The sequence below is a fragment of the Argentina anserina genome, chromosome 4 (assembly GCF_933775445.1).
Source record: "Argentina anserina chromosome 4, drPotAnse1.1, whole genome shotgun sequence".
Taxonomy (NCBI): domain Eukaryota; kingdom Viridiplantae; phylum Streptophyta; class Magnoliopsida; order Rosales; family Rosaceae; genus Argentina; species Argentina anserina.
The window spans coordinates 19,956,343-19,976,719 of NC_065875.1; the positions used below are offsets into that span (position 1 = coordinate 19,956,343).

The 20,377-nt window shown below is 39.0% G+C and overlaps 3 protein-coding genes across 4 annotated transcripts; 2 read left to right on the forward strand and 1 right to left on the reverse strand.

The window, feature by feature from the left end:
• Positions 1–719: 719 nt before the first annotated feature.
• Positions 720–8,311, forward strand: LOC126790503 (protein ESSENTIAL FOR POTEXVIRUS ACCUMULATION 1-like). Of its 2 annotated transcripts, XR_007671740.1 has the most exons (12): positions 720–1,027; positions 1,834–1,896; positions 2,029–2,102; positions 2,314–3,153; positions 3,252–3,345; positions 3,432–3,578; positions 3,684–4,457; positions 4,553–6,724; positions 6,818–6,890; positions 7,000–7,142; positions 7,273–7,794; positions 7,901–8,311. XR_007671740.1 is itself a non-coding variant. In XM_050516755.1 (11 exons), the coding sequence occupies exons 1-11, from the start codon at positions 952–954 to the stop codon at positions 7,599–7,601; spliced, it is 4,785 nt and encodes a 1,594-aa protein (XP_050372712.1). In that variant the 5' UTR covers positions 720–951; the 3' UTR covers positions 7,602–7,844. The 2 variants fall into 2 exon arrangements, 1 of the variants encoding a protein (XP_050372712.1); XM_050516755.1 differs by lacking the exon at positions 7,901–8,311 and having other exon boundaries at positions 7,273–7,844.
• A 936-nt stretch (positions 8,312–9,247) lies between these two features.
• On the reverse strand, positions 9,248–12,177 carry LOC126791169 (uncharacterized). Its single transcript, XM_050517581.1, has 10 exons — positions 11,995–12,177; positions 11,818–11,889; positions 11,528–11,607; positions 11,030–11,129; positions 10,891–10,944; positions 10,539–10,616; positions 10,333–10,430; positions 10,187–10,244; positions 9,592–9,713; positions 9,248–9,501 (listed from the first exon to the last, which is right to left on the reverse strand). Exons 1-10 carry the CDS (start codon positions 12,175–12,177, stop codon positions 9,348–9,350), a joined length of 999 nt encoding a protein of 332 aa, XP_050373538.1. The 3' UTR covers positions 9,248–9,347.
• A 200-nt stretch (positions 12,178–12,377) lies between these two features.
• Positions 12,378–15,137, forward strand: LOC126792858 (photosynthetic NDH subunit of lumenal location 5, chloroplastic). The gene is made up of 7 exons (XM_050519350.1): positions 12,378–12,502; positions 12,612–12,839; positions 12,935–13,085; positions 13,201–13,289; positions 14,101–14,155; positions 14,483–14,568; positions 14,763–15,137. Exons 1-7 carry the CDS (start codon positions 12,488–12,490, stop codon positions 14,913–14,915), a joined length of 777 nt encoding a protein of 258 aa, XP_050375307.1. The 5' UTR covers positions 12,378–12,487; the 3' UTR covers positions 14,916–15,137.
• Positions 15,138–20,377: the final 5,240 nt, after the last annotated feature.

Genomic DNA, 20,377 nt, shown 5'->3' on the forward strand with positions numbered 1-20,377 from the left:
TAAAAGCAAATGAAACTTGATCCCATTCCCACCTTTAAAAACTCGCCTAACACACTTTCACAATCGCCTAGCCCGTCCATTTAGAAACATTTAAGCTCCCGCCTAGCACTCTTTTAACGACCACTTAGCACGCTTTCGCAACCACCTAGTCCGCCTAGTACAGATTTAGTGACGTTAGTGCCTGCTTGCACTAAGCTCCCGCCTAGGCTTGGCAAGTTTGGATTTTTGGACCGACAAACCCGACCCATGGACAGTATTGCGGGTCGGTCCAGTTGATCGCCAGTAAACACAAAACAAAGAAAAAGCAAGGAGTTTTTTTTGTCAATATACTAAAAACTGTTTTTTGGAAAATTAAATGTAGAGCTTAATTATTGTCGAAGTTAAATTTGTAAAATGACTTTTTTATCTATTTTTTTAAATTTATTTATTATTTATTAATTTAATTTTTACGGCTATATCTTTTCTATATTAAAAATTGAATTTAATTAGTCTATAATTTAGTTATTAACTTATTTTTATAAGGATTTTGGTTGATGAAGTGTGTTTGAATTATAAGATTATAAATAGATACGTATACTTATTTATTTTTAGTTTTTTACTAACCAAGCTACCTGAAATCTTATACTTGATTTTACTTGTTTATTTTTAGTTTTTTACTAACCAAGCTACCTGAAATCTTATACTTGATTTTAGTTGATTTGGCTGTTCTGACCACCACCCAAACCCTCACCCTTTTCTTTTACCAGAGCCCTCTCTCTCTCTCTCTCTCTCTCTCTCTCTCTGCTCAGTGTTGTTGTACAAACCGAAACCCTAGATTCTCTGAAATTTCAGAACCCAATCCAAACCCTAAGCTCTCTCTCTCTCTCTTTATTGCCTCTCCACCACCGCTGCTTCAATCCTCACCTTTCTCCGATCTCCGGCTTCCTCTCCTCACTTCTCGAACCTCTTTCTATGGCGGACGGCAAGCTCGATCTCCCCAACGATCTCCTCTCCTCCAAGCCCTCCGATCAGTCCTGGACCTCCAAAGGTGCTCCCGCGCTTTCCTTCTTTTCTTCGCATTTGTTTTGTTTTTCTCAGTTAAATCTGATTTGTGTATTCCATGGATTTGATCGGTGTAGAGCTTGTGATTACTGATCTGAAGCGCTTAAGTATACAATAGAGCAGTTCATTTTCGATTTTTTTCAGCTTCGACTTGTTTGATTAGCTCGACGTTTTTTTTCTTCATTTGAAGCATTGGATGTTTCTCAGATCAGTGTTGCATTTGTATTGCTAGTGTTGTGTTTCGATTTTTATTATAATCGTTTGAATTGAATTTAAATCACTGTGCAATTTACTTGTGATAATTTATTCTCTTAGTCGAAAATAGAATGAAAGGTGTTTGCGTATTTGCAGTCCATAGGTAGGCAGGTGTATGTATTTTCTTTAGTTTTGGATTGTCATGACGATTTTGGTTTAGGTTTGGTATTGGTTGACTTGATGTATGGATGAGAGGACTTGTAGTGTTCTGGTAAAAACAGTGAAGCTGATGTGCTCATAAGCTTGGGAGTTATTATGGTGTGAAACTTTCTTAGGAAACTAGTTACCGAAGCAGCCCGTGTCGTCATTGTTATTTTTCTATTAAGAATCTGATTGTTTTATTGAAAATTATCAATTTTTTTTTCAGTTTTATCCTCGTTTCTGAACAGTAGTTGGATTCCTGTGGTTGTGTTAACTTAGACATGTGAACCATTTAAGTAGTGTACAATGTCTTAGAAACTTTAATACATGGGTACTTTCTGGCATTCATTTGTAATTTCATAATCTCGTCTTCTGACTTTTGTTATGCTATGGCAGTTCAAGTTTCTAAAGCCAATGATGAGGAAAAGGTGCATATGGGGTCAGCTGATGAGTTGAAAGGTAAGCTTAGTTCTGTTTTTTTAGTATTGTTATTGTTTTTTCAACTGGAGGATCAATGAAGTAGTGTACATTCTTTCTTTTTCTTTGGTCTTTTGTCTTATCTGATTTTATAATGCTGTTTTTTTTTTGTAGATCCAGCTGCCTTGGATAGCGGCATACCTTTATCACCGCAGTGGCTTTATGCCAAGCCAATTGACTCTAAGTTGGTATGTGCTGAAAAGATTTGAGTTTGTTAGTATTAGTAACAAATTCTACTTAAGGCATTATTTGTGATATTTCTAACTCAGAAATCATTCGCTGCAATAACTTAATAATAAACGTATTGCTTGTGGAGTTATAAGTTAGTGCTATTGACCCTGTAATTTCTTATAAGCTAGTGCCGAGCTCTTTGGTGACTAAATTGTTAATATATGGCAGGAAATGCGTGGTCCAACTTCTCTCGGAAACTCCACTGATAGCAACCAGAAGGAAGTATGGCGGTCAGATGGTTCTGAGGACAAAAAAGATTGGAGGCGGCCTGCTACTGAGAGTGAAAATAGCCGTCGTTGGCGGGAAGAGGAAAGAGAAACTAGCTTGCTTGGTGGTAGAAGAGATCGTAGGAAAACGGAACGCCGTGCTGACAACATTCCATTGAGAGAGGCAACTGATAGTAGGACATTGCCTACAACTGATAGGTGGAGTGATGGCCGCAATGAAGTACGGCGTGATAGCAAATGGTCGTCAAGGTGGGGTCCTGAAGAGAAAGAAAAGGAGTCCCGAACTGAGAAGAGAACCGATGTGGAGAAGGATGATGTTCACAGTAACATTGAGAGTCAGTCTCTTGGAGCTAATAATCGTTCAGCTGCTGAGCGTGAGTCAGATTCTCGGGATAAATGGAGGCCACGCCATAGAATGGAGGTTCAAACTGGGGGGTTGGCTACTTACCGTGCTGCACCTGGATTTGGAATAGAAAAAGGACGAGTGGAGGGTTCAAATTTGGGATTTGCCCTTGGGCGAGGAAGGTCAAGTGGTATTGGGAGATCCGCAGGTACCATTTTGTCTGCTCTTTCAGGAAAAAGTGATAGTGTCCCTGGGAAACCAAGGCGCTCTGTTGATGATTTTCGCTACCCAAGGGGAAAGCTTCTTGACATTTATCGGCAGCGAAAGCCTGAACTATCTTTTGATACCATGCCAGAGGCGATGGAGGAGTCGCCTCCACTAACTCAAGTTGGGTTTGTTAAACCATTGGCTTTTCATGCCCCTGATGCTGATGAGGTGGTAAGAAATCAGGTTTTTTTTTGGGCGTCATCTTACAAAGTCCTCTTTGGTTGACTGATGCCATCAATTTTCTTACTGATTTATATTGATGCTAACAGGCCATCCTTAGCGATATATGGAAGGGAAAGATAACAAGTAGTGGGGTAGTATACAATTCATTTAGAAAGGGAAGATCAACTGAAAATGTTACAGGTATATTTCAGCTAAATGGTTTGATTGATTTCCGAGCTCTGTTCACTATCAATCCTAGTGTACTTTCTAAAACACTCATTCTCCAGGTGTGGGAGACTCAGAAGCTGCTGATGGAGTTCTGGGCAATTTGCCCCCAACTGTCGCTCAAGAGACTAACACCTATCAAGAGGCTGCAAATGCTGATGACTATGGGACTTTGTGGAATTATGGTTCACACAGGAATATGAAAAATGGTGAGTTGCAATTTGTTTTAGTTGTCTCATGTTATGCACTATATATATTTGTATGCTACGATCTGGAAACCGAATTTAACATCTGATTGATCCTATTTGCTGCAGAAAAAGATGTTAGTCATAAAGAAAGTGATAACATAGGTACTGAAGGAAAGGATTTTGATGGAATGCCCCTATCAATTCCAAAAAGTAATGGTATCTTTGGTGATGTGGGGACTGGTGGTTCTTATGATAGTGCAAATCAGCTTCCTGCTTGTGGCAGTATGAAAGTCAAAGATTCTTCCTCTCCCAATCATCCTGTATCTGAGGACATTGAGTTTGCCAATTATTCTGATGTAAGATCCAAGCTTCCCGATGTTTCAAATACTCTCTATGGTTTGGCCTCTTCTGAGCAGAATGACCTTAGAGCAAAAGAGTTAGAAATGGATGTTCATCCTGAGGGTTTGTCGTACTTCTACCTTGATCCTCAAGGGGTGACCCAGGGGCCATATCAGGGTTTAGACATCATTTCATGGTTTGAACAAGGTTTCTTTGGGACAGACTTGCTTGTTCGTTTGGAGGATGCTCCTGAAGGAACACCTTTCATAGAGTTGGGAGACTTTATGCCACATCTTAAATCTTGGGATGGAAATGGTAGCATCATAAATTCAAGTTCTAATATAGAAGAATCTGGTGGCTTAGGAGGAGGCAGTTTACCCTTTACTGCAGCAGTTTCAGACAGTAATTATACATTTTTGGGAAATGACCATCAGCGGCCCTTGTGGGAATTAGACAGCTATTCAGCTGAGCATATTCAGCCAAGAATTTCTGAGCCTGAAGCTCCATTACAACTACATTCAAGGGGTCAAAGCTTTAATGATTTTGTTGAACAAGATGAAGGTTTGCCATTCTATAGATACCTTTTGCTCTGCTAATTGTGCATGCATTTTTTTTTTTTGCCATTATCTCATTCTAGTTCATCTGTACTTATCCAGATATTGTGTTTCCTGGAATTAATGGAACCACTGCCTATTCTACTGCACGTTCTTCTGGGAGCATTCATGATCCTATGGCAAACTCTATGAATCACCTTCCTCCCACAAATGAATTGACAGAATCTGGTGTGCCTATTCAGAATGATAGGTTGCATCCCTTTGGGTTGCTATGGTCTGAGCTAGAAAGTGGCCAATCAAAGCAATCCAAGTTGGCCAATATGCCATCTAGTAAGGGGGGGAGGGGAGTTCCATTTAGTGCAAATCCTGATCCAGCAACTACTGAGATGTGGTCTGATCATCATAGAAAAAATTCAGTCTCTGATCCAAACTTGTATCAGGAAATGTTAACTCCTCGCCAATTGTCGCACATGGAACAGGAACCCAGTCATCACGATTTAGCAGAGCAGCTTATGTCGCAGCAAATTCGACAGCAGCAGCAACAGCAGCTCCAACAGCGAAATATGTTGTCTAGTTTTGCACACATGAATGATAGTGTATTAGATCCTATGCAAAGTCAGAATATTATTCACCATCAACAATTAGCCAACCATTCTTCAGCAGATCTGGAACACCTTTTGGCACTACAGAGGCAGGCCCAGCTTGAACAACATCAACTGCAACAGCAGCAGCAGTTCCATCAGCAGAAGCTCTTACAGGAGCAACAGCAATCTCAAGTACAACAGGTGCTTTTTGAACAGTTGCTGCGTGGTCAAATGCATGATCCTACACTTAGGCAGCCACATGTTGATCCTGTAAGAGCGAACAATGTTATTGATCAGGTTTTATTAGAGCAGCAGCTCCTACATGAACTCCAGCAACGGTCTCACCATCTTCCGAGACATGTTGATCCTACTATGGCGCAGTTGATTCAAGCAAAATTTGGTCATACACCTCAAGGACATCAAACAGATTTGTTTGAGCTGCTGTCTCGTGCACAGCATGAACAACAGTCACTGGAACAACAGATGCATGCAAGGCAATTACCTATGGGATTGAGGCAGCGGATGGAAGAAGAGAGGCATATCGGTTCTATATGGCCAGCCGAGGAATCAAATCAGATCTTCAGAACCCATGCTAGTAATCATGATCACAGAGGGCACTCTTCTGGCTTTAATCCTTTGGATTTTCATCAGAGGCAGCAGAGGGCATCTCATGAGGAGCAGTTGAATAACCTGGAGCGGAATCTTTCATTACAGGACCGACTTCAGCAAGGGTTCTATGAGCCTGGTTCACTGCCCTTTGAGCGGTCAATGTCATTACCTGCTGGTGCACCAGGGATGAACTTGGATGTGGTAAATGCTATGATTCGTGCCCAAGGTTTAGACATGCAGGATTCCATTGGGCGTATACCGTCGGGTCAAATTTCTTCTGGAATCCCTTCCCACAATGCTCATCATCCTCATGTTCCTAACCAATTTCATGTTTCACATTTGGATGCAATAGAGGGACACTGGCCCGAGAAGAATGATCAGCTTGAGAGTGACTGGATGGACGCTCGGTTTCAGCAGCTGCATATTAATGCTGAGAGGCAGAAAAGGGATTCAGAGATCAAGAATTCTTCTCAGGATCAAAACTTATGGATGTCAGATGGAATCAATGAGGAGAACTCGAAGAGACTATTGATGGAGCTACTCCATAAAAAATCTGGCAATCAACGTAGCGAGTCGTTGAATGTGATGAGCAATGGGATGTTGCCTGATAAAAGTCTGCCATCTGGCCAGTACTCTGGATCAAGCTCCTCAAACCACCTGTTCAATCTTCATGCAGACCAAGAAGCAGGTCTAAATAACTCATTTCGTGTAGGGTCATTTGGTTCCAATCCGGGTGAACTCCCACAGGAGGAGCTGGCCAGCAGTGTGGAAAGCAATGAGAAATTGATGTATAGATCTAATTCTGGAGCATTGGCTGATAGAGAGTCATTTCTGGCAGGAATTAATGCAACGTGCCAGTCACTTTACACACAATCTAACATGATACCTAAGTCTTCTATAGGTAAAGAACCTTCTGAGTTGGACGGCAGGAAGTGGGGTTCCAAAAGTGAGGGGATAAATATGGCTCGATCTTTTGAGAATCAAGAACGAATGATTGAACAATCAGGGTTGTTGACAACAAATAATTTTAAGGAGAGGTCAAAAAACTTGCATAGCATGAATGCTTCCTCAGGTGTTTCAGGTATCCCTTTGTTGTTTTATTTGGTGCCTTACATTATGTTTGAGAGTGTTTGTGTGTGAGAGTTGTGGCTGATCTAAAAATGATCGCTCTCAGGTGGGAATGCTAGTTTTTATATTGACAAAATTGGCCGAAGTAATTCATTTGTTGAAGAAACTGCCAAGGATCGGTATACATATTTTAACCCTTAATTACCTTGTCTCAATAACTCAAAGTCCTTATATGCTCTCTTTCAAGCGTGTGTAGAAGTAATAATTTTCTGTTCCCATATCCCACAGGGTTCCAATTCCACCCAAAGTGCAAGAAAATATTCTGCTCAGACGGCCTCCTGTCCCAAGTGCTTCAGCATCACAAGAAGGTTTACCAGAACCTACTTCCGATCCAGTTCTTAGAGGAAAAACTTCAATTGCTGCTTCAGATGGTATTTAATTTCTAACTCTACTAGTTATCTTGTATGGTTGCAATTTATTGGAGAGGCAGTGGTGACTGATGTTTCAATCAAATTATCAAACAATACTTATGGATGAGTAAGCATGTCTCTGGAATTTCAGGGGCAAGGCGAGACACAGTGGTTAGTCCAGTAAACCAAAGTTCTGATGTTATGGCATCTTCAAAAAAAGAAATGCATTTTCGCCGTACATCATCTGCCAGTGATGCTGATGTATCAGAGGCTTCATTTATTGATATGCTTAAGAGCAATGCCAAGAAGATTCCTCCGATGGATGCCCAAACGACAGCTGGATTTGCAGAATCATCAGAAGGTGGCCGGAGTGGCAAAAAGAAAGGAAAGAAAGGGAGGCAAATTGATCCTTCCCTCCTTGGTTTTAAAGTCACCAGCACTCGTATAATGATGGGTGAAATTCAGCGACTCGATGATTAGGCCATTAGTGTAGTTTCTGTGTATATCATATGAATTTGCTAGTGTTGTATAGGTTTAGAACACCTTGATTCAAAGCATCTGCAGGTGATCTGGTAAAGATGTGGCTTCACTTGCGAATGTGAGTGTGTAGCAACAGGATGGTAGAGAAGTTTTGTAGGATCAATAGGGTTTGGTTTACAAGGGAAGTGATCTGGTAATATATCTGTACATTGTTGAAAATAAAGCTGTTTACGTTTATTTGAATATGCTAGTTGATCTTACAGTAACATGTACTGAGCCGTTTCAACTGTTTGAATTAGCTTCAAGATTATGAAAACATGAAGAAAAAGGAAATGTTGTATCCGCAACAAGCTCTAAGAATCTGGTCAATAGAGGACCTCTTACGAACCCAAGCTCAGGATATGGAGATTGGTCTCCGAGTTGGAAGAGCATGTTCTCTAATCGGTCAAGGTTCTTATTGGCAAATTGGAGGAAGGAGCAGTGTTTCTATGGTGGAGTGATTGTACCTACTTCCTAGTACTTCAGTGGATGCAAATTTGAAGGGGTTAGCACTTCTAGTTTGTCGTGTTGTTCGGAGTGAACTTGAAGTTCGAAGCACTTTTCTTAATGAAAAAGCCGAGGCAATTTTGCCTATACCATTAAGTGTGGTTGCATTGGCTGATAGATTGCCTGGAGGTTAGAAAGGAATGATAAATTTTCTGTACAGGGTGCATACCGTTTAGCCTATTGTCATCCTTCTTCATGTGTACGTATAATAGTTTTTTTTTATTTAAAAAAAAACCTGTAATAGTTTCTACTGGTTCTGAATTTAGCAGGAAACTTTGGTTCCAAATTTTACTAATGTACGTATTTGGAAAATCTGTTCCAATATACTGCCATCATTGGAACTTTGAGCTTATAAACGAGTCGAGCAGGTACTTTGGTTTGGTGTTCTTTGTGAAGAGATGAAAAGAAACGTGCATCTGTGCAGGGAATGCTCTTTTAACAAAGCAAGTGGTGCAGCCTAATGATTCTTATAAACTAGTTTAGTACTCACCTGCTGCAGTATCCCTTGATATTCTTAGTTGTTGGGTTACCGGTTCTACTTTCGGGTGTGTGGAAAGGGTGAAATTGTCGAGTTTGGGAGAATAAACGTCTGGCAGGTGATGCAATATTTATGTCTATGTCAAGTTTGTCGAATTTTCGGAATACCAAATCTGGCAGTAATCTGAATGCAAGAGTCCAGAAGTGGAATGATTTAAGAAGCCAACTTCGATGGCTCCTCTAATCCAAGCTTTTAAGATGGGTTGAATTGGTTTTGTAATTCGTTATTTTGAAGGCAAGACTTGATAATTTATTGTCTCCGAAACATATGAAGTACTGGTATGTGAGATGGTCTATGATTGATGAAACCTCTCGCCATCTAGTGATTGTGGAAGCTGAGACCTTGATGTTACAAAGCCAATTAACCTCCACAGCAGAACCCAACTTATCTGTTTTTGGAAGAATCCATGAGGGTCTAAAGTGGCTTTTGGCTTTTGAAAGGGCTGTGAAGGTTGCCCACGGCAAACGTAGTGCTAATGCTGCTGCTCACCTGATGGCAGCTTATGATTGAATTGCTAGTCAGGGATTTATGGTTTTCTAACCCTTGAAGGGGTAGAAAAATATGAACTGGTAACCATGACTTTAAATCTCACTTTTTTGTATCACCATAACTTACAACCTCAGTTTACGAAAGTATACACTGCCGGGGGGTATCTACTTTGCTTATGAAAGCCACTGATTCTGAAAGAGTTGCGAGACTGTTCTTCCCATGATCCACTCCAAATCTGAAGATGATACAGATATTTCACCGGCAATCAGAGAAATGGCATCTTTGGCTCCTTTGTAACCACACTCAGCAACAACAAAAGGAAAATCACTGCAATGAGCACAAAGTTGGCCTACTTAGTATGCTCGCCATGCTTGGTAAAAAATAAGCACAATTGGTTTTGATTGAGAAGAGAGCTACCTTCCCCACATGACATGGTTGGCTCCAAAACTCAACACAACTTGGGACAATGTATGAGATACATCGCCATAGGGAAATGGCTTTCTTGACACCCTGAATAGAGCACTTAGTTTTACATAGACCTGACCACCCAATATTCAGATTACATGTTAATAATCACACGAGTTGAGTTAACAATATATTGGGGAACAAATGTAAAGACCACTGACAGAAAGAGATACCAGAGAAAGTTTCATAATTCTAATTTCTGATGGAATCCCTCTGTCAGCCTAAAGAAAACTAAAGCCGCTAAGCAGACTCAGCAGAGCAAATGGAAATATAAGCTTAAGGGTGTAGGCCAATGGATATATAGCAGCCTTTCATTTCTTATGATGGAAACAATATACAAGGGAGAAGAAAGTAAGCAACCAGGTCTCAACTGCTCAAGTAGTTATTAGAAGGAATTCAGGTAAATTTCACCAGACTCAACAGTTATAGCAGATATAAGCTGAAGGGTGTAGGCCAATTAAATATATTTTACAATATGGAAGAAGAAAGTAAGCAACCAGGTCTCAACCAGTTAACATAAGGAAATCAAGACTCAGGTGACTTTTACCTGTGGAAATCTGGATAGGTTTAAGAGTGCAGAGAAAGCCTGATTTTCCTCGTCATTTCTGCAGGATAATATTGTCAGAGAGTGCAAATGGCCTATCTTGTAATAAAAGGTCTCTTATACTTACCTAATTAAGCGATAAAGCTCACAATGGTGGTTTGCAGAAGGCCAAATGATCAAGTAATACAACAGTTGATGGAAACTCGGTGCACAGCTCCTCAATTTCGGATATATGCAGACTGAGTCCCTGGAATTATCTCATTTCAAATAGATGACTGCCATTCATATAAATCATTTGGAATATATTGCTCCTAGCTGAACATTAGCTTTAAGATGTTAAATATGGAAGCCGGACCTTCATACACATAAAGCCAACTGGTGCTCCTAGTTCTCCTGCCTTAGAAAACATTGCCTTTCCTACTTTATTGGTCATCTGCAGAAACCATAGATGTATCTTCAAAAGATTTTATGGATGCAGGAAACTTACTCAGCAAGGTGTTTTACTATGATATAGATGATATTATGCCTTCACAACTTTGGAAGGTAGCCATCTATTGATATTCCCTGGGTATATTGTTTGGGAAATAGGAGGGATCGCAATTCTTAACTAAAAGCGTACTTGGATAAGGCAAAAGTAATTTCACTTGGTAGCCATACTTTGCATTTATCTTAACACACCTTCAGAAATATAAAAATATCGAATTCACCTTTTGACCTGAAGGCCATAAATATGGATTGAAGCGAACAGCACGATAGTTATCCTAGCATAAAAGAAAATTTTGTCAATGTAACCATGAAGGCACCAAAGAAGAAGCTGATTAACATCATGTTAAGAGTTTCAAAGACCTTTAAAATGAGATCTTCAAGCTGCTTAACTCCAGTTCCATCTTCAGCTGGATTTGCAAGGCAACAGCCAACGAATTTCGAAGGATACTTCTTCAACACACTGCCCAAAGATATGGAAGCATAAGGCCCTTACACATAATTTGAAGAAGAAAATCAATGTGGAAGTACATTTTAAGTTCCTATCATATATATCAAGCAGTTCTATACCCTATTGCCTACACAGTTTCAGTTGCTATCATCAGATAATGAACTTATGATGCCAAGACTATTGACGGAAATCTTCTAAATGCAGTGATTCAGTGAAGTAGTAGTCCAGCAGTCTAGGTTCAAATACCAACATCAAAGCATAATTGAATTACCACAGATTTTTACCCATTTCATTTTCATGTAATCTTTGTAGTTTAACATGTATGCTTATTTTTTGTGTTAAACCGTACCAACAAAATGGAGATAGTAAATTTGACATTGACACTGAGACATGATCCTATATACACACACCTCGTAACCAAAGAATGATCAAATTTGTGATTGATGGGCTGCACAATAAGTGCACCATCAACACCTGCTTCTTCCATAGACTGCAAAATAGAGAAACAAAGCAATGCCGTGGTTGTCACATACAAAATTACAAAATCTAAGGTCGCTTATACCATCAAAGTAGGATATCACAAAAACAATGACTAGAATCACCAATTTCTGTGCATTACAAAAACCATACACAACTTGCACAACTTCAAGTAGATTAATTTAAGCATGGAACACACAGTGAGCTTTATGAAAGTTCATACCTTGAGCAATAAATCAACATCTCCAGGCAAAGTGGGTTCTTGCCCAGGAAAGTACGGGTATTTATCAGCAGCCTAAACACCCAAAAATCCAATCCCACATTAGCTTAACCAAAACCAAAACCAAAACAAAAAAAACCATTCCTGACTACAAAAGAGTTGAAATCAGAGATGGGTTACCTCCTGGGGAGAAGCCCAAACATGGAGATGTGAGTCAATGACTTTACTTGTGCTCTGTGGTCCACCTGTAGCCATTGTTGCAGCGGAGACCCTGAACTGTGTTTTCCTTGAAACCAAGGCAAAGTGTTTAAACTGAACTGAAGCTGGAACCAGAACGGGTGTTAGCTTCACTGCCATTGCCATTTGGATTAAACAAACACTAGACATTGCGTCACATACCCGCATTCAAAACCGGATAAAACCCACCCGGCCCACTCAAAAAAGAAGGACTCAGTTGCCATTTCTGATAACCTCAGCAACATATACGTAATTTCTCTCTCCTTGGGTTTGGTGTCTTGGTGACCTTCTGGCCGCTCTCGTATTCATCGCTTCGTGCAACCAAGAGACTTAATATTTTTATCCATAAAGAGTTTTGTAGCTTATCACAAGTTCACAACAGAGAGAGAGAGAGAGAGAGAGAGAGAGAGAGAGAGAGAGAGCTTAGTCTTCTACAATGGCAGCTTCTTTGGTAAGCGCCCTCTTCTATTTCTTTTATCTCCGACACCAAATACGTGTTCTGTGTTCCCCCATGATTAACTGAACTAGTTTCTGTGTTTGTTTGTTCTGTTGGTCGATAGTCAAATGTTGCATCGGTTGCAGGATGTGTGAGCTTATCTAACATCAGAGCTTTGGCTCCTCCTTGCAACTCCACCGCAGTTGCAGCATTTCCGGGTGGTTCTCCCACCAAAACTGCGTCGTTGTCTTCTTCTTCCAGCTTCTTGTCCTGGTCGCTAAGGTTGTCTCCTCTGACATTGAGCCCCGGCTCGCAGAGAAGGACTATCAACTCGGTCCGGGCCAGCGCTGAGGTGAGGAAAAGGATTTTTAATTGATTGCTTACTTTGTGTTTGCGAAGGCTTTTTTTTAATTTTTTTTAATTTTTGTAGTTTGATTATTTGGGTAGGAACCGGCATTGCAAGGGAAAGTGACCAACAAGGTGTATTTTGATATTAGTATTGGGAATCCGGTGGGGAAGCTCGCCGGGAGAATTGTGATTGGGTTGTTTGGTGATGATGTGCCCCAAACTGTGGAGAATTTCCGTTCCCTTTGCACAGGTTAGGCTTTGATCTGTTTGTTGGTTGTATAGCTTGATTTAAGTGATTTGACTGGCCCTTCATAATTTTATTTGGATGTGTTTTGATGTGGGTGAACTCTGTGTGTTTTTGTTAGGTGAGAAAGGCTTTGGTTACAAGGGTTCTGCGTTCCACCGTGTGATCAAGGATTTCATGATTCAAGGAGGGGACTTTGATAAAGGCAATGTGGGTGCTCTTCCATCATTTGAGATTCATTGCTTTTTAGTATTATCATTGTTTTTACTGAGATGCATGGTTTTTGGAATTATAATTGTTTTAGCAGTAACTAGATTTCTACTTAGGATTTAGCTTAACATTTTAATATATTAAATGGAAGAATGGATGTGATTTTTTTGTTATGCTAAATAGTTTGGTTTCATTTGGTATCAATAATAAACATGAAAGCACTTGGTATTCGGTTCTAATTTTGATTAAAATGGTAGCCTCAATATGTTTCTTTCACCTTAGTGTCCTAGGTTACATGTTGTTTTTTTAATTGGTCCCCATGATCATTCTGTTTACCAAGACATCGATGCATTTGGAAATTAAGATCATGGTTATATTTAGCATAAGGTATAGGTAAAGCATATTTGTCTATGTGATCTGAACTCTTGTTCACAGAGTTATGTTGAGTGTTCACAGAGTTCTGTAGAGTGTTCTGAATGTATACTAACGAGAGTTGCATCTTTGTCAGCTAGTACTGACTAGAAAGGTGGTTGAACTTAACAGAACTGGCCATTTGGAATGCTATACTATTGTAGGAAAATAATCAGTCGAGGGAGTTTAGAAGTACCCCTTCTGTTCTGTATTACATCACTTGTGTTCCAGGCAATTTGTGTTTTTCATTATTTGTTTTTTTTTATCCTTGTGAACTTGTAAATTTAATACTTATTTCTGCTAAATGAATCCATAGAGTTTGAGGATTTTTCATTTGGAAAAGATTGAAATTAGAATGAACTTGTTGAGCTAATATATAGGAGCTGGACATGAATTTCAGGGTACTGGAGGCAAAAGCATTTATGGACGAACATTTAAAGATGAAAACTTTAACTGTAAGTTGTTCTGCAGTCCTTTCATCTCATGTAGGAATAATGTGCTAGATAAATGACTCTCTAAGAAATATTTAGAAAGAAAAGATGAAACCATAATGACTTGACCAGGATTTAGTGACCTTTCATGTAGTCCTGGAAGTTAGCATTCAGCAACAGCAATTCCATGGACTGTACTTTTATAGTATTATTGACATCATAGTTTCTTTCACCTGTTATATGAGGATGTTGAATATGATTGTGCCTATTTTAGATATTGCATGTGAGTTGTGCCATGACCGTGTTGCTGTACTCATAAGTCATAATTTTGCAATGTATATCATTTTGCAGTGCTCCATACTGGACCAGGAGTTCTTAGCATGGCCAATGCAGGCCCCAATACCAATGGAAGTCAGTTCTTCATATGCACGGTGCAGGTACAACCTATTGCTTCTCTGTATCAACATAAAGATTTGGGTAGAAAAAATATTGCATAATTACTGCAGTCTAAAGAACGAAAACTGTGATTTTCTAATATGCAAGCTACACATCAATTCTAAGTTTTCTCTCAGAATTTGGTTATAGCTTATCTATGGCCTGATATACTTAATCTGAAAATGGTTGGTTTCAGACGCCGTGGCTGAATGGGAGGCATGTTGTGTTTGGACAAGTTTTGGAAGGCATGGAAATAGTTAGGCTGATTGAGTCACTGGACACAGATAGAGGTGACCGTCCTACAAAGAAGGTAGTTATTGCTGAATGCGGAGAGCTTCCAGTAGCCTGATGTGGTAATGACCAGTTTTAGATAATTGTTCTTCCCTTTTCTGCATCTTTTTGGTCTTATGTACTATCCAGTATCTACCCAGTTAGAGGCTTTTGTTTTGGGACGCCAACTTTTTCTTTTTATCTGTACTGTATTCCTGATAAGAGTTTTGAGACCTGGGAGTTGTAGCTGAATAGAAAAACTTGTTTACGGTATGAATGATGAGGGATTGCTGTTCTTGAATTGAGAGACAAATGAAGTAGCGATGGACTAAAACTTCGTGTACGAATAACGGCGCTGTCAAATGTGAATCCATCTTTAGCTATAAAGATCTGTTGTGCTTTGTTCTTGTCGTCCTTACATCTTATAGATACTGTTTCATATGTAAGCTCAGATGAGCAGCATCCGAATATCAAGCAAGATCGATAATTATTGGGGTCGGCATTGATCCTTTTCTTTTCCGGAAGTTCATTGAAACCAATCAAAGATTACAAGCGTCTCAAATGATATCCATTATAAAATGAGGCTTCCCGAGTACTCCTCCAGACTCTCCAGTCCTCCAAGAGAATGAAGGTGTGTCTCCTAGCCTCCTAGGTTAGCTATGAGATGCTCATCATTCAGAAAGTAAATAGTTTTGTACAATCTACCTAGCAAAGAACCTGGATTTTGCAGCCTCCGACAACTTTGTTTAAAAACGTACGGGTTTTTAGTCATGCTACGTCTAATACTATATGTTTGATAGTTGATAGTGGCGTTAGAGTGTTAGCTACAGTCGTGGTGAGATTACATATTGATTCTTCCATTATATTGTTAGTTAACATTTCCTATCCTATGAGGAATAGCAAATCAAAACAGAAAAAGAACGAGGAAAAGCTAGTAACTTCTCACATATGCACCCACTATATGGAATAGTAACCCATCCCAGAGCCAGAAAATTCTTCTTTTTCTTGTTCTTGTTCTTGTTCACTGAATGGAATTTATTGAACTATCAAATAGTACATCAACTGGGAAAAAACCTCTCCCATAAACTCAACAACAATTACTGTTGTGCGGAAGCGACTAACAATCACACACAAACGGGTCCAATAATGCCGATACTCTCCCCACTTTAGCCACCCGGTGGAGTTTAGGTATAAGGTTTTCCACAAAAAACCCCGACATTAGTGTGTGTGGTAGCAATCCTTATAATCCAAGGATGACTCTTCACCTTTTCCAATGGCTCAAATCTAAGCCAATCAGAATAAAGAACTTTGCAAAAGTATACACAAGGAGTGAAAAGAGATAGTTAGGACTCCGGGTTTTAGGGAGCAACCAAGATGGGAACCCTAGGGTTCTACGGCGGCTCCGCTCTCCTTTCAAGGGTAGTGATCATCTTGGTGTTATGGCGGCAGCACAGAGGACTCTCGGCATTGATTGTGAAGTCGTGGTTTTCACTCTTGTTGATTCGACATGGTAGTGACAGTAAGCTGGTGGCAGGCCTTGTGCTCTCTAGATCAGGCAATGGTGGGAGGACAACGATGTGGCTCTCGAGCGACATTGTTGGAGATTGGATCGGGTTTTTTGCAATCATGGGTTCGTTGGCTGCTAATAGGGCTCAATTAGGGGTGTAAATGAGTTGAGCCTAGCCGAATACTAGATTGTTCATGTTTGACTCGTTTTCATTCGATCGAACTCGAGGCAAGCTAAAATTTAATTTTTGTATTTTATGTTCAAGCTCGGCTCGGCTTAAAAAAACTCAAGCTGGGCTCGGGTCGGCTCATTTTATTAGACGAGGTCGAACTCGAATTGTGTCGGCTTGAATCATATGAATTTAAATTTTAAAATTAAGAAATTAAAAAGGAAATTAAAAATCTAATGTCATAGTATCACACAAAAACTCTTCTATTTGTAATAAACTAAAAATAACAAATAAAACTCGTTATTGAATTTAAGGTCTTTAACTAATTAATCTAGAAATAAGTATTTTAGCTCTTTTGAACTAATATAATATTTTTAATATTATTTCTCATATAAAAATTACACTTTATATATACTATAAAAGTTAATAAGTCAAACTTAATTAATAAACAAGCCGGATTTTTAACAAGTCCAAGCTAGTTTGCGAGCTAAACGAGTCGAACGAGCCGAATATTTGTTGTTTAAGCTCGACTCATTTTCAAGGTCGGGCCTAATATTGAGCTCAAATTCGGCTCATTTAACTTTACGAGTTCGAGCCAAACGGGCTAAAAACGAGCTGAACATGAGTTGAGCACGAGCGGCTCGAGCCTACTTACAGCCCTAGGTTCAGTGTGTCAGGGATCAAACAATCTTAGGGCTACCAGTGTTGGTAGCACGGGTGGTTTGAATCTGGTTGCAGATCTCTTGAGCGGTACGGTGGACCGCGAGTTGGCTGGAGTTGTACCGGCAATGTAAGAACATCAGCTGGGCTCCTAGGCTATAAATGGTTGGGCCTAGGCGGTTTGGTGATCTGGGGCTGCTGGGCCCAAGGAAACTTGCCCTCGAGCCTAGGATAATTTAGTTTTTTTTTCTAGCCTATTACTATGTTTTTATAAGTCGTAGAATAGATTTTTTTTTCTGCTCTAATTCGGTGATATTTAAAAAAATATATATGTTATGTACTAAATTATGGTTTCGGCTATAAATCTCTTGTCTGCTGCATGACAACTCGACAACAACGGAGGAGTATGTAATGACTATTCAAACATTTGTTTTTATAATCAAGTGATTTGTTTGTCATAAAAAAAATCTAAGCCAATTAATTTCCAACAATTACAATTCTCTATTATAAAAAAATTTTAATTAATTGTTTTGCTCAGTTATTATAACAATTTAACAAAAGGTGACAAGTGAAACCAGATGTACGCAATGTCCGTACGCATTCATATGAAACGGTTTGTGCAGTATGGTAGGTATGTCGGTAACGAAAAAACTGACTGGTATGCTCACTAATGATTAAGCCGGCGGATATATTATTACAGGTCGGGGAGTATCTCATTATTATTGTCTATGCAATCATAATGATTAGTAATATAATTAGATATCAATTGATTCATGATCACTATTCTAATATTGTCCAAAACGAGTTGGATAAAACTTGCTAGTCGAGATTTGGAGCTGAACGAGTGGAAGAGTTGTCACTGGTAAAGTGGAAGATATTGGAAGAGTTTGGTTGTATTTGGTACGGGTGAACTTATTTAAAAAATTTGTTTATGTTTATTTCTGAAAATAAGTGGCTGATAAGTAAAGTAGCTGAGTATTTAGTAAAATAGTTTTTGTAAGCAGTTGCTAGGTGACAGAAGCAGTGACAAAGCGTTTGGTAAACTCAAACTGGCTTTTGTTTTAAATTTGTTAAATAACCAATTTTAGACATGTAAGAAAATTTCAAGTTAATTTGATGGATGGTTTTAAAAATTTGTTGATTAAATATATTCTCAACATTAGGGGCTTACAACTTGGTTTTGATCATGTAACTATATAAATAATCAGTTGTGTACTACAATCACCAAAAGTCTGGTTACTACTTTGACACTGTCACAAGAGTTTAGAGATTAATACTAAAAGATTTACTTGTTTTTATGAGCGCCTTAACTATTTGTTAATAATTTAATATCATGAATTATACTGCTAATATATGAGAGGGATATAGCCATATATTTAGAAAGTTTACAAACTTGCATTGATCATATTCCTATCCATAATGAACAACATAGGAAAACATATATGATATCCTCTTTTAGTCTTCATATCAGTACCAGAGATACACAAGTAGTTGCTAACAATTTCTATCTTTCCAAAGAGGCAATGAATAATGAATGATATTGATTTAAGATACTTTCAATATATATATTTGAATATAAATATGGACAATGAGAATCCTATTTTCATAAGGAAGTTGTTCGCCACATTATGAGCTATCAAAGTTGAAAAGGAATTGAGAATCATTGTTGTAATCATAATCAAACTCTCTACGGAAGGAAATATATAATCCTTGACGACAAATGAATCGCTGAAACCCTAATCTGACCACTATATAAAAGGGTGAAGAACACAGAAGGATACACAATTCTCAACTATAAATCAACACATCTGCTAAACAAGACCCTTCAGGCAAACCCTATTGAAGTCCTCCTCAAGGGAAACCAGCGAACAACTAGCAAACCACTAAAGACCTCACATCCTTAGTAACCCGGATTTACCTATTAAAGCTTTGCTTACTCGCACCGCAATGATTAAGTATCGATAGCAACTCATATTGAGACGCAAAAGAAGGCTTGGACATATCATGCGACCTACACATCGAACCAAGCAAGGTTACAATTCTCACCCTCGTCACATTTGCCAGTATTAGAAGTTAAGACAACACAATCACATTCATCAGACTCTTGTACGCAAATACTGGCACGCTTACGCACACACTACGCTCAAATTGGGAACGTTCGATTATTTAAACTCATAGAAAGCGCGAACATCTTTGAATCAACTTACAGTTATGATTAGTAATTGTATATATCCTACCTGATAGAGGTGGCAAACGAGCTGGGCCGGGCTGGTTCGGTCCATTTTAAACGGACCAAAACCGTGCTCGTGTTGTCCTCGGGCCGGCCTATTTGCTTAAGTATTAAGCCCGGCCCGGCCCACGACCCAAGCTCATGTCGGGCCAGGTTCAGGTCCGTGCCGGGCTAAGAAGTGGGTCGGCCCGACCCATTAGCATTATATGACACAATTAAAATAAAAAATATTATGTATTTTGAATATTTGTTTTATATATATTTATAATAGTAAAATAAATAAACTACTACAACACATTTCATAATCTTATTTTTCAAACGTTACGTATGTTAAAACAATGATATTTTCTTCATTACTTTGATAATATTTGTGAAATATTATAGTTAAAATAATGAAATAATCAAGAGATTTTAAGTTAAAAGTATAATATTTAATTTTAACAATGATAATTGTTTAAATATTGATATAAATAATATAAAATTATGTGTTTAACGGGCCGGCCTATAAATTTATCGTGCTCGAGCCGTGCCGGGCTAAAAACGGTCACGAGCCATATCGGGCCCATGACCAAAATATCTCGGCCCGACCCATTACAATAACTGATTCGGGCCGGGCCGCTAACGGGCTCGAGACGTGTTGGGCTAATTTTTAATGTGCCAGGTCTAGACCGGGCTCAGGTTTTTGGGCCAATTTGCCACCTCTACTCCCTAATATCAGTACTTTCAAACACCTCACTTTCATAAATACGGGTCCTATCATTAAGAGTTACAAATGTTTTTATGTCTAACTTTTTGTAACCAAGATTTCTGTCAATCTATACATCTCTACATTCCTACTTGGCTACTTGGCGTGGTGTCACTTTATTTGTGTCTACCTTCACATTTCATAAGTTAGATATTTTCTTCTACATTACAAAACCAATATCTCATCTTTAAGCTTGTGACACAAAGAAGCATCCAAAGAAAGAGTAGCCA

What these genes read in the sequence shown, in the direction of transcription:
- LOC126791169 (XM_050517581.1), bottom strand. Translation starts at nt 12,177, where the DNA reads ATGGCAATGGCAGTGAAGCTAACACCCGTTCTGGTTCCAGCTTCAGTT. An exon ending in TATGGCCTTCAGGTCAAAAG is followed by an intron (nt 10,617 to 10,890) that starts GTGAATTCGATA and finishes TGGTTTCTGCAG; the next exon opens with ATGACCAATAAAGTAGGAAA. An exon ending in GCCTTCTGCAAACCACCATT is followed by an intron (nt 10,245 to 10,332) that starts GTGAGCTTTATC and finishes ATTATCCTGCAG; the next exon opens with AAATGACGAGGAAAATCAGG.
- LOC126790503 (XM_050516755.1), top strand. Translation starts at nt 952, where the DNA reads ATGGCGGACGGCAAGCTCGATCTCCCCAACGATCTCCTCTCCTCCAAG. An exon ending in TGCTTCCTCAGGTGTTTCAG is followed by an intron (nt 6,725 to 6,817) that starts GTATCCCTTTGT and finishes GATCGCTCTCAG; the next exon opens with GTGGGAATGCTAGTTTTTAT. An exon ending in TTCAATTGCTGCTTCAGATG is followed by an intron (nt 7,143 to 7,272) that starts GTATTTAATTTC and finishes CTGGAATTTCAG; the next exon opens with GGGCAAGGCGAGACACAGTG.
- LOC126792858 (XM_050519350.1), top strand. An exon ending in CGGTCCGGGCCAGCGCTGAG is followed by an intron (nt 12,840 to 12,934) that starts GTGAGGAAAAGG and finishes TTATTTGGGTAG; the next exon opens with GAACCGGCATTGCAAGGGAA. An exon ending in GGGACTTTGATAAAGGCAAT is followed by an intron (nt 13,290 to 14,100) that starts GTGGGTGCTCTT and finishes CATGAATTTCAG; the next exon opens with GGTACTGGAGGCAAAAGCAT.